Source organism: Taeniopygia guttata, chromosome 1 (assembly GCF_048771995.1).
Source record: "Taeniopygia guttata chromosome 1, bTaeGut7.mat, whole genome shotgun sequence".
Lineage (NCBI taxonomy): Eukaryota > Metazoa > Chordata > Aves > Passeriformes > Estrildidae > Taeniopygia > Taeniopygia guttata.
This window is the reverse complement of record NC_133024.1, coordinates 84,702,138-84,716,012: the sequence shown is the minus strand read 5'-3', so window position 1 is coordinate 84,716,012 and position 13,875 is coordinate 84,702,138. Positions and strand designations below refer to the sequence as shown.

The following is a 13,875-nucleotide window of genomic DNA, read 5'->3' as shown; positions in this document are numbered from 1 at the left end:
AGACTGAGCTTCCAGCTGGAGTTAAACCACAACACCAGAGTTACTCTGTTAAATTAACAGGTATACAAAAATGTTTTTAAACCTTGTAATCTTTACCAATGTCCTTAAAAGCACGTTCATCATTAAAATGAAATAAAACATTTCTTTCAACAATGAAGGGTTTTTTTCTTTCAAAACAGAACTAAGGCACATAATTAAGTTACCAGCAGTTACCTGACAGTCAGATGATGGAACTAACAGGTTCAGATCGTATGATAGGGAAACTAAAATAGCCATTACCAGCACTGTCCCATCCTTGACAACTAGCTTTGGCTCCAACAAGACAGCATATTCTATTAAGTATTAAATAATTTAATACAGAAAGTTGTTATACGTACTCTTAAGCATCATAATTGGCTGTCAATAGCACTAAGATTAGACTCAGTATAAGATCCCACCCAGGCCAACTTTTAGACAGAGGGTAGTGGAGATCAAATTTAACTCCAGAAAAAATGCAGAAATAAATGGAAATATTCATAATTGACAAAAGTGCAACTACTGCATCGCCATGGCTGTAGTTAACTGTTGGGACTTGAATTATCTGACTGCACACCCAAGGTTTACCTCTATATTCTGAAATTACTGATTTGCTATGAAAATATTAAGTTGAATATCTATAGATCAGATTTAAAATCATAAATCAGTCTGCTAAGACTGGTATTTCTGAGATATATTTAAGAGCAAAAATCCATCAAATACTCATGCTTACAAAGAAATGCTTGCTTTTTGCTTTCAGATGTCCATTAAACACAGCAATATTATAAATTCATTTTAATTACACCTTCTGCTTTATGAGCAGGAGTTGCTTGCTTTTTTTTACTCTGATTGTTTTTGTGAATATTTTGTTGTGTTGGTTTTTGCTGGGGTTTTTAAAGTTTGTTTTTTGGATCAGTGTCAATCAAGAGCAAAGAAACAGCATACCAACTTCAGCAACTATAGCATCATGGAACTAACCCAAAAATAAATCTCATGTGGCAGTTTCTATAATTACCACTCATTTTTATTACACGTCAGTCTTTCAAGTCATGCAGTAAACAAAAACATACAACTGTCTTCAGTTACAAGCCCTAAACACTTATTTTTTTTTTTTTTTTATTTGATCTCTAGGTATAATTGTGGACCTACTGTACTGCAGTCTGGCCTGCTATTTTTCCTGTGTGACTGCACAAAACTGTCAGGAACTAAAGCCATGTACCTGATCAATCCATTCTTTATTGTATAGGCTTTGCTTAATACTGTTGATTTATCAGTAAAGAGAAATAAAACTATGCTTTTTAAAAAATACAGCTTAGTATTTTCTTCCATAAAGGATACATTGTAAAAGAGCAGAATTAGCAAAATATGATTTATATGAAACATTTATTAAATCTTATCTTATCTTACAAATAACAAAATATTGCAATGTACAGGTCAGGAAGTACAATGCATGTGTACACTATTAATATTTCAAGATATATAATAAGTTACAGGAAAAAATTCCTTCAATTGGATTAATTTCCCAATCCAAATGCCTAACAACAAAACCTAAGATCAGTACAACTGAGTGGGAAAAAAGTGAGAAAGGGGAAAATCACCACTTTTACCAGTACTGGGCATTTATGATCCTTCCACCCAACAGGCTGTGTTCAAGACTTGAAGATAGATGATTCTTTTTAAATTTTTTTCAATTTAAATACAGCAGATAACATTTAGGCTGTTGCTCCTAGCAGTATCATGCCTTAATTCAATCTCTTACATAACCCTAGTAAGATTAAACTATAAATCAAGGGATTTCAGTATAAAGATCTTGAGAGAACTTGCACACAGTGAGCTAGAAAATTTGAAGGCAGTCAGCCAACAACACGTTTCAAGATTTAAGAACATTTTCTCTCCACAGGGTTATATTCTCAAGACAGATTTCACTGAGAATCTGTATCTCAAAGTAGACTTTAAAGTATAATTATGGAAGACACCAGACAATAATCTTGCATACATGGAGAATCAAAATCCATACCTTACAGTCCGAAGGCCATCTCTAAAGAAATACCCACGGCTGTTAACTTCAGCCAGAACATAAGAATAAAAAATCCCAGTAAACAAAGAAACAGTCACAACCACCAAGTTAATTTTAATGTCTCATCAATTTGTTATAATAGCTATTCTTCACTTCTTGGTAAGAGGTCATATTACCTAGCACTACATTCAGTCATCTAAACATAGGCATCTGCTGCCACTTGAGATAAATGTCCTAGGGCAGCCTGCCTGGTCCCAGACTGACATCCAGAAGGACACAGTTTCTCCTACACCCTGTGCCACATCTGCCAGGTCCATGTAGAGGCCCAGGACAGTCCAGGACATCTCAAATAGCACTGGCTACCTATGTTTAAGCAACTAAAGTAGAACTCAGAAGTCTTCAACAAGGACATCTGGGGCAATGCAAGGAGGCAGACCCTCTTGGGGTTCAAGACCTGGGATTTCCAACACCAAATATATTTCTTTAATATTAACAAAATTTTCAACAACCAAAGTTTTCTATATTCCTACACAAGAGAGTATCCACACCAATTTAAAATACTATTGCAGTTAAAATTTTACATCTCGCTATTTCATTAGTTGGGTCTTTATTGTAGAAGAGGTATGTGCTGCTTGCAACTAAATGTTGAGAGATAGCTACAAAAGTGATACACAAATGGCAGCTTAAATCTTCATGAGCTGTATGCTAAAAGTTAGTATAATTAAAATAAACTTAATTAATGAGATATATCTCACTCGAGGTAATGAAAAAACGAATGCTGTAATCTGAAAGCTAGCTGAAAGTGGACTGAAGTCATTCTTGCCTTGGTCTTTCATGACCCAAACTCACATAAGGAAACAAAACCCTCATCAGTTGACTGTAGCTGATGCAACAGCTGTTGATACTGGCTTTGCAATAGTCACTCCTGAGCACCAATTATTTTTAATCTAAAGCCTGGGGATGGCAACTCTTCCAGTACAAGGAGAAGAACTTCAGCTGCTCATAAGCCATGGCAATGAACTAACATGAGTCTTACTCCGTTATAGTCACACACATGCGAAAGAAAGCTCCAGAGGCCATCTAGTCAGCTGCTGCTTGGTGGAGATCTCATTAGTGCAGGTGAGCTTTGGGCCATCATGTTTTGGGTATCTCGTAAGACAGAAAATTTACAACTCCTTTTAATAACCTGGTCCAGTGTTCGAACATCCTCAAGATTAAAAGTCTTTTTTTTTTTCTTGCATGGAAATCTGTATCCAAAGCTACTCATCATTTCACTGCACACAATGAAAAATCTGGTTCCTGTTAATTCCACATTGCCCACAGCAACCAGTTTTCCTCTTGGTCTTTTCTCCTAATAGCTGAAAAAATACATCCTAACATGAGAAGCCTTCCAGCCCAGCCCCCGACCATCGTGTATTACTCTGCTGTGCCTGCTCCAGTATAGCAGTGCCTTCTTCACACTGGGTAGCCCAGACTGGACACAATACTCAGCTGCAGCCCAACAGGAGGGGGAAAAAATCACACCCTTTATCTTCTGGGTCCACAATTGTTCACAATTCAGTAGGCTGGCAGTTGTCTTTGCTACAACAGCACATGGACAACTTATGTTCAACCTGTTTGCTCTCAGAACCCCCCTATGTCTTTTCTGCAGTGCTGCTGCCACGGCCCAGCCTATCCTGTCACACAGGGTTGCTCCCTCTCAGGTGCAGGCCTTGCATTTGTCTGAGCTGAAGGTCACAGGGTTCCTGTCAGCCTGCCAAAGGCCCCCTGAATAGCAGCCTTGCCTTCCAGTGTAACAGCTACTTTGATCGATTTGGTATCATCTCTAAACTCACTGAGAGTACTCTCCATGCCACCAACCAGGCTGCTAAAGACAACAATGAGCAATGCTGTCCTCAGTTCCAAGCTCCATCATAGGCAACCAACAGCCAGCTGAACTCTGTCCTGTAGAATACATCCATCAAGGTCAATGGTCCAGCCACTTTACTGCCCACCTATGAGCCTGTATTCCTAAATACTTTGGCTACACAGACATCAATGGAGATCACATAAAATCCCTTTAAAAAGTTAATATCCAGCATGAAAATAAGAGTTTGTTAAAAAACACGCTTAGACTTTACTCCCTGAAAACACCATTGCTGATACACCAGAACTGAAATCTTGCCACTTGTGTTAAGAGAATTCTTTGCTGTGCCACTGAGAATGAAGTATAGATCATGCAGAAAATACTAAACTTCCACCCATAAGAGATCAACACAGCTGAATCCTACAAAGGTAATTTGGTTTCATGTCTTCTGTGTTACAAAGCCACTACAAATAATACTAAGGTCCCGTCTCTTTGTCATGTAGGGCCATTGTAATTCTCGCTATCAGTCTTTGCAACAAGCAGTTTACAGCAGTTTATGAACAAAGACAGCAATATGTATTAAATATATAAGTATAAGGCTTTCTTTATTCCCACTATTTCAGCTAGTCTGCAAACCAGCAATTATCAGTAAAATAATTTCTAGGAGTTTACCTGTGAAAAATGGTTGCAAACACTTATGACTTTGTGGCAGATTCATGTTAAGATAATTTCACTGAAAAGTCTTACCACTTTCCTTTCTTACTTTAGCAAAACACTACTTAAAAAATACTACTACATAAACAGAAGTACTTTTCAAACAGTCTGAATTAAAAAAGAAGACTTTGCTCTGAAAAATAAATATTCATTTACCATTCATTTTCCAAAGTAAAGTCCTCAAAAAGTGAGCTAGTATGTTGGCTTAACATGAAAGGACAAATTATTAAAAGTAACAGTTGTAGTTTATTTCAGCCCTACTAATAGTTGCAGATGACATCATTGTCAGAGACACGAAGCATCTGTCAGGTCTGGACAAGGGTTCAAATAATCAGGACAACACATGGAGGGGATGGCCTGACACTGACGTAGCAAAGTTCAGCTGAAGGAGAGCTTAAATCTAAAACTGGCAAGGGAATAACTGATAGCACACTAAAGAAAAAAATGTGCCTGGAAAGTACAGTGAAATACAAACTATATGAGCAAACAAAATTCTGTCAAAACTTACAACTCATTTTGGCATTACTAAAACAAGCGTTACTAGACAGGGAAGGAACTACACTGTCCTCTCTCTGAGCACAATATCTCAAATAAACGCTACACTTTAAGTAGTGATAAATAAAAATCCAGTAAATTTAGAGTGTTGTAAAAAACTTGCATGAAGAAGCTGTAGATAGATTTCAGCACAAAATTATCATGATGAAGAGGCAAAACAACCTAACAAAAAACCCAAGTACACATACCTTTGAGAAAAAAGCAGCAGCAAAACCAGCTTAGGTACAGATGCTTTAAGAACAGAGTCAAGCACCTGCCAGGTATAGCGTATCTACACACAACACCACCTGAAATATGAATACATGATCTCCCAAAGTCCTTTACAATCAACCATGTCTATGACTCTGAAGTGCCAAACAACTATACTGACATCTGCAAACCACCTACTATTGAAAAAAACCCCAAACCCTACATTGCATTTTCATTAATACTATTCTTACCCTATGTTCAGGATCTAAATGAATTATTTGAAGAGTTCAAAAAGTTGAGTTCTTAAAGGCACCAATTCATGTGACTAGCATAAATTTATTTAGAGATAAACCTTAAATCTGAACACATATGCTAAAGAATAGAATCCTCACTTTTCTCAGAAGGTTGCTCAGTATAGCACTTTGTAAACCACAAACTGTAAGTCCACACCCAGAGAGTACAGTCTTTACTTTTGCTAGTTATCCAGTAGCATGAGCTCATGAAATTTCCATTGTCAGTTTATTTTTACCAATGAAATGCTTTTCTACTTAAATATTTAAAGACTTATTCTCTTTCAATAAATAGCAGTTTTCAGTCAGACTGGTCAAACCAAACATTTCAACACATTAATTTTTTACAAAATTCCTAAAGTGCGATTAGAAGCCATAAGGAGTATTTTACCAACAGTATGTACTCCAAATTAGTACAAAAAAACAGTATCAAGAGGGTCCACACTAACTGGAAGGAAGTGGCAGGAATCCCTAAAAATAAAATTATTCAAGGTTTGGCATTTGATTTACTTTACTTGTAAAGTAACTTTCAAACAAGAAAAAGCTTGCTTCCACTGTAAAGATATCAGATTCTTGGGGGAAGTCAAGATAAACCAAGACTGGAGATGGCTTTGATACCTCAATGATTATTAATCTTTTTATGTACTGAATTGGTTATTTTTTATATTAAAAAAAAAACCCACAACATTTGTCTGAAGGTGACATAATATCAGACAATACTGATTTGCTACTACATCACAGTTTATGGAAAGCCCAAAAGAGAAACAGCCAGTGACAGCACAGTAGGTTTAAAACTTTAGTAACTGCTGTTCACAAGACATAAGTCTAGTTTCACAACAGTGTAATTGCCTTTTTTTTTAATTGCAGGAAGTAGTCACAAGATGCCACCATATTAATATCTACATGAAAATACCCAAATAATCTGTAAGCTAGAGAAAGCAATATATGCTATCATTCTCATTAAAAGGAAGTGGTTTCACTGATATAGGTATGTTTGGCTTAAGAGCCACAACCATAACATAAAACATACAAACCACTTAGCAGAAATTTTGTCTCTCTTTTTTTGTTTTAAATCAAATTTTGTTTTAAATCAAACATTCAACAATTTCTCATTGGGTTTGGGAGGGGTTTTTTGAGGGGTTTGTAGTGGGGGTTTCTTATTTGTTTTTAACTGCAATGTTTCCTGTAACCAGCTTACATAATTTTGAAGTATCTTACTCTTGTACATTACAGTCTTAACATCTACAGTAAGATATTCTTGAGTTACATTAAGGACTAAGGATTGAAGAAAGAAAAAAAAAACAACCTAAACAACTTGGTAGGCAGGGAAAAAACAAAAAAGACAACATCATAAGTTTAATACATGTAATACGTTGACGCATATATTGACTTTTCTCAAATACACAAGAGATAGGAATTATAAATCAAGCACTGCACTAGTACCTCCTCTGCTCCCTTTCAAGTAGTAGACTATCAAAGAATTTTAAGAAAAATATTCTTAACATACATGCAATCCACAAAATACATGCATATGAAATCCTAGTCAATAGAACTTCACAGCTACATAGCTCTAGTATCAAACCATGTTCCTATGTATGTCATCCTAGCTACTACCACCATCTCAAAATTTCAGCATATATTCTTTAAAATTAACTTTTTTTCTGTTTTGACTCAGACCAAAAGAAAACTGACAGGAATGGCAACATTATTCATGAAAAACAACTATTTGCAACAGCAATTACTTCACTGCAGTAATTACAATTCCTTTAAACCCAGTGGTAATTTGGTCCCAAGAACTGCCTTTAGGTTTGTAGATCTTGCAACACTTGCAGTTCCTACAGATGAGTTAGCCAATTGAATCCCATCTCTAGATCTAGATGAGCCTTAAACACAAGTATCCCCCAATTTTTCTGAGAAAGAAAGAAGAACCTGTGGTAAAACCCACGAGTTTTGCCAAGACAAAACCTCAAGAAACCAGAATCTCTGGCCACACAGAAGAGTACTGTTGAAAGTAACTAGAAATTTCAAAGGTTCCGTGGACTTGAGCTTAATGCTTGCTTGTTTTCAGAACTCCACAAACCCATCAGTTCAAAAAGCAGCTATCAAAAAGATGCAACATTTCTAGATCAGACAATTTACTCAGACTACATACCTGCAATAGGTCTCCTTCATCAAAACGTAGCATTTCTATTATGCCATCCGACTGGATGAAAGCTGCAAAGAAAAACAAAAAATTAAGTAATTTAACAAAAATCCATTTTGTTACTAAATCAGAAGGAAAATGTAAACATCTTCATTTTGTAGACTGAGATATGACAAACCAAAATAATAATGCATTATCTACCAAAATAACAAACACAAGTTTGTGACACTAACTTTACTTGAGAAGTACCATTCTTGGCAAATTAGTCTTTTATCTTAAAAATGTAAACTCCAAAGGGAATTACTTCTAGGGTCCTGAAAAAGAGTGATTGTACCAAGCCAACTCCAAAGTTCAAAAAATACGACAGGCTGGGTCCCTGAACAAATGAGTTTAATACATCTAAACTCACATAGAGTTCAGACACAAACAGAATTTCTGTTTCATTTACACCCATAATCTTTACTGTACATCTGGAAAGCCTCCTTCACACTGCAGCCTAATCCTTGGCATGGCAACAATCCTCTCCATCTTGACAGGAACATATTAAAATTCAAAACAGTTTAGAAGTGTTTGTACCATAAGACTAAACTCCATGAAAAGTTCATTCTTCAGTCAAATAAAGGATCCTCACACACTCCACTAATTTCCTCTACATGTTTGGTCAGGCAATCGTTTTTCAATTTCTCTTAAAATGTAGGGAATTCAACTTTTTTCTAAAGACAAGAAATAAGGGCATTGCCCTTCCTGTATATATAATAATCTGTACAAGAATGAGTATGATTTAAAGAGGAAAGAAAAGTTCAGAGTTCTACATTTTTTCCCCAAAAATCTACTCACATACACACACACACAAAGGAGGTCTTTAGAACAAAATGCAGCAACAATCTCAAATGAGAAAACTGTATTAAAAAAAAAAAAGTTCTGTAAATAACGCCTCCTCTACCCCATGTCCTTTTTCCATGACTGTCTTTACCATGTAACATTCATGCTAGATGAAATAGAGAATTTTAACATTCCTCTCCTTCCACAAAGATGAACAACTTCAACAGGAAGAAATTAAAGATTTCCCAGTACACAGAAGCCCACTGTGTGCTTCTGGAAGATGGATTTTGAATCCCAGTCTGAAAAAGGGAGACTTAGACCTTTATATCCCATTTGAATCTTTGTTTATTATAACATCACGAACAATGCCACTCTATGATGCTTTAAACAAAAAAAGTGTCAGTGCCAGTACTTTCAGAAAACAAAAGCACTCTTGGTAGACAGGAGTAAAGGCACCTACCACATAGAGAAACATTAGCTTTGACATCTATTTGTCCCAAACATTTCCTCACTGGCTGCTTTGGTGACACCTCACTCAGTACCCAAAATTCACTATGCTACTTAACATATCACTGTTTGCAAATTCCATTCTGCATCCCTGACTTTCCCACACATTTTGATATCTTCTCCTTAAAGGCACAAGTTCCACAACCTTGCTTTCATATGACCCAAAGTAAAAGTTAATGTAAGACAAAGATTGCTGCTATCATCTCCAAAAGTCTCTTTTAGTATGCAAAAACCTTGAAACAAATTTAAAAGATCCCAAACAACAAAGTTTTATGCAATTACTTTTCAAATAATACACACACAATTCTAACGTGCACAGGCTGAATAAGCCCAGCTCAGGTGGAATATGAGAATCACCATAGAGGAGAAAGGGGGAGCCCATAAACAACACAGATTCTGCAATATTTACACTGACACTGCAATATTTACAGTGCCATAAGAAATCCTAGTCAGTAGTGTCAGCAATAAGTTAGTATTTTTTTGTGTGTGCTTATTGCTATTACCTTAATGTTACTCAAAACAAACAAAAAGTTATCCTTGATCCAAAAATCAGGAGTTTGGTCAATCATTTATACTGAAGAGCTATATAGAACATAGGGTAAGAGATTAAAATAAAAAACAACAAAAAACAAACAAACTAAAACAGCATTTGAAGAGCTGTTACAAAATCAAGTCCTACAATTTATGAAATTTTGTGCTTTTAAAGCTTAAATTACTGGAATTGGTCTGCCAGATTAAAGTTTAATGCCAGAACAAAGAACAAGTGAATTCTTCTCAATTTAACTGACAATACATACGATGCAAGACATTCATTTCATGGTCTAATTTTGGTTTTAAAATAACTGAAAAAAAGCCTAAGTGTATTGTAGTGCAAGATGTAAGAAAATGAAGCTTTGACACGTTAGGTTAAAATGCAGAGTATGACAGCTAATTGTGATTTCATAGAAGTGCCATGCTTATCCTCTGCACAAGAACCCCAAATTACAGATTAACTAGCACAGAGAGAAAATTCTCAATTTTTAACTTGGGGATAAATACAGAATGAAATTATGTTTTCTCATGTAATTGATTTATTAGAAGTTCAGCAATCACAATTGAAAAAATTATAGATACAAGCAAACCTTCCTATTAATCAAAAGGAATTGCACCTCTGAAGTTGGACTTTTTGACATTCTGTTGCTATCTAGATCTCTAGTTTGGAAACAGAGAATACACAGCATTTGATTGCAACATTAGACTCAAACAAAAAAAGCCATTAGAAAACAACTTTTTATATAAATGATCTATTAACAACCAGCAAAACATAAAAGGCTATTTCACCTAATCACAAATTCTTAGTATTTTTGAGGCTTTTTTCCCTGATTTAAATACAATGCACTATCAGTCCAAAGAGCAGAAAGCAGCAACAATTCTTCCACAAGGATAAAACACACTGAAGCCCCAGAAATGAGCCCAAGCTTTCCACCCAAGCATCTTGAATGCAGACAGACCTTCTGTAAGCCCCTAACACTTTTTCAGCCACTCTTTAGTTATTTAATCTTTACAACAACTTATGAACTAAGCAACAGATGTTACAGAATATTTTCAGCGGATAACACTGTTAAATAGAACTGCTATTCATCGCTATATCATTTAAGAAATGTTTTCAGAGAGCAGATGACAATGCCAGGTGAAGTCAGATGCACTGCAAAGTCTGGCTGCTGTTCATTTCACAGCGGACACAACAAGACGGTGATGAAGCTGCTGTGGTTATACCTTTCATTTTGGTTTAGACTAACTCGCAAGCCTGCATTTCTCTTTATTGGTTATTTCATCAAAGTAAGGAAATGGCAAGTAAATACATATACCCTCATGAGATGAAAGCTTGTTTTTGCAACTGGCTTCTCAGACTCTCAACTCAGGATGAAACAACAAGCCACCTGATTCAAATGAGGCAAAACTAATTATATTTTAAAAAAACTCCACTGACGAGTCATAAAGAGTCATCCGAATCCCTCTAAGAGCAGCTCTCAAACCATTCAACATGGACCACAGAGACTACAAAGTCTTCTTCGATGTGAAATGCTGACAGTGCCCTTGTCAGTACTTTTTTGCCTGTTCCAGAATTAGAAGTAGTTGCTCATCTTTTGCCATTGTGCTACCTGACCTAAGCAAGTTCACAAACCTTGCAATGCAAGCCCAAAACCAGTTTTTACAGCCCTTTTACACAAAATACGTATGTCACCAATAGACAATAGGTTATTACGAATGTGCAGAGTCACTGTAAGTAATTAAGTATGAGATCACTTGGGCATACTTTATTAGGTGAACCATTCCCCATGCTACAGAGGAAGATGACTGTTCTCTGCTAAGTCCCTAACAATTTCCCCTGGGAAAACTTCTTCCCAAAGCTTAAGCTGATACCATCATGGTCCATTACCAGTCTAATACTGTAGCCAGTACCTTAATACTCTGGAATAGTAAAATGCAGCAAATTAACAACACTTGCCTGTGCCATTTCAGTCATCCCTGCCCCATGACTGGTGACTACTACAAGAGGGGCACAACATAATATTTGGGGTAGGAAGCATTTCAGCTGTCACACCATGATCTGCCACTGCACAAATCAGCAGCCAAGAAGCCAAATTACACATCAGGAAAATAATTTCTTCCTGACCCTATAGGCAATTGAAGCCCTGAAGGCTTATTATAATAGCTATTAGTCAAACTTTAAATGTTCATGGACCAAAGAAGGAAAAGAATACATATTCATATCCGCAGATTTCAAGGCTAGAAGAATTTTAGTCTCATTTCCTCTTCACCTATGCTGAATAGAATACTTTCATCTGAGAGGTACACACAAATTCCTCTCAAGAGAAAACCTCTATCCTTTCAACTTCTGCAAAAAGCAAATGTAAGAGATTCATGAGACTCTGTAACAATTTCAGTCACTCTCGCTACTAGGATATTATATGATTTCCAGGTCAAACTTTTTCAGCTTCTAGCTTGTGTATTCTTGGTTTCCTCTTTTCAGACAGTAGGTCACTACTAACAGAATACATAGAAGCTAACACTAAAAATACTCTTTCATTTTCTCTTTTCAATCTACAACCTTTAAAATGCGACTTCTTTGATTAAGTCAGCTTTACTATGAAAAGCCCATAGAAGATATCAGAAAAAGACTATGAACCTAGTCTTTCCACTTGCTGCAGAACAGCTTGTTCTACTGACAGCACTTTCCAAGCATTCCAAACTCTTTAAAAAATGGCGAAAGAAAACAAATCACCACAACCATAGCCCCCAGTCTCCAAACCACAGCTTTCTGGAACAGTGAAAGCACTATCTAGTCATTATTACCAGCAGATTCCTAAATGCTTTCCCCTTCCCTTTCCAACAACATCATAGTGCTTGACAGTAAACACCTAACACGGCAAAAATTAAACCAACAGTAGCTGAATTAACTTAAATTCCTCAAAGCTTAAGCAGCCTCTTTTCACAAGTTTATACACCTAATGGAGAAATCTTGCTCAAACACATTCCTATTTTGACTGTCTCTTTTCCAAGCCTTTCATTTTTGGGGTTAAAACAAGAAAAATAGACCTACAAACCATCAAACAAGAAAATTTTAAAATCCTACACATCTCCAAAGCAAACAGGAACTTAATATCAAAATCACTTTAGCCAACACCAGTCTTTAGCTGTGACTGAATTACACAAAAGAGAATAAATTTGCATGTAATGCAAGAGCAGTAAATATGCCAAGGCTCTTGGTGCATAACAACAACAAAAAAATCTCCATGGCTCACAGTTTATGAGGCCTACTCTGACTGAGATCTGATTTTTAAGGTGGCTTTGCACACTTATCTTTCCTTTAGCCACTGTTAATTTTTTAATTTTAATAGGGAGGTATATTCTGGCAGATATACTTATAAAAATACTATTCTGAAATACAACTTAGCTCTGGAAGAGCTACTCAATAGCAGCGCATTGATTTATTTTTTCTGTTAATGATCTCTATATATTCTCTTACATGCTTGCAAGAACTGTTTTCTTTCCTAAATCTTGTCTAAACCAGTTTTCTTTCTTGTAAACTGGATTGATACCTGTATCATCGAGTCAATTAATTTTCTCCCATTTCTAAAAATAGTGCCCTATCTTACCAAAATGGGGAAAGGTCAATTACTTAAATAATTCCTAATTTACATTAAGTTGTTTTTTTTTAAGTCCAGTTCCTAGCTCTTTGTCTTAATGACTAAGCTCACTTCAAGGTACCTATAACTGCACGAGCCAACTACAATGTGCCAAATACCATTCACTTCTGTCTATGTAATTGTTACATTTGTATCACTATTGGTTAAAGTGAAGAACTAAACCTGGACAAGTTATTTTTAAAGCTCTGACTATGAATTAACTGCTTATGCACAGTCACACAATTTCAGTCATTCTAAACAGTGAAAAATTGAGCAGCATGGGGAATACAGGTAGGTGGATACAGAATGAAAAAAAATAAAATTATTATGGATGGAAAATTACATTGTAAAAAATAAGATACCATACAGATAAGGGGAAACAGTATTACACTGTTGAATGCAAGTGTAATTAATGCAAGTGACCACTTTAATCAGCTTCAGGACTACAGAAGTCTGGTGAGCCTTAAGAAATATGTCCCAGTTCAGTGTCCAACACAACAAATCTGTTTTAAAAAGGCCTGTTCTCCAAGACGGACGAGTCAGTGTAGCTGTCAGCCTGGATTTTTGCCTATGTCCCAACAGGTGACTGTTCACTGGAAATGTAAAAG

General features: G+C 36.1%; 1 protein-coding gene across 1 annotated transcript in view; it reads right to left on the bottom strand.

Annotated features, from left to right (window-relative positions):
* Window positions 1–13,875, bottom strand: part of TMEM131 (transmembrane protein 131) — a 91,442-nt gene that overhangs the window by 63,894 nt on the left and 13,673 nt on the right. The window contains exon 2 of the mRNA XM_030278007.4: window positions 7,779–7,840. Within this exon, the coding sequence (XP_030133867.4) occupies window positions 7,779–7,840 (62 nt within the window). The remainder of the gene's footprint in view (window positions 1–7,778; window positions 7,841–13,875) is intronic.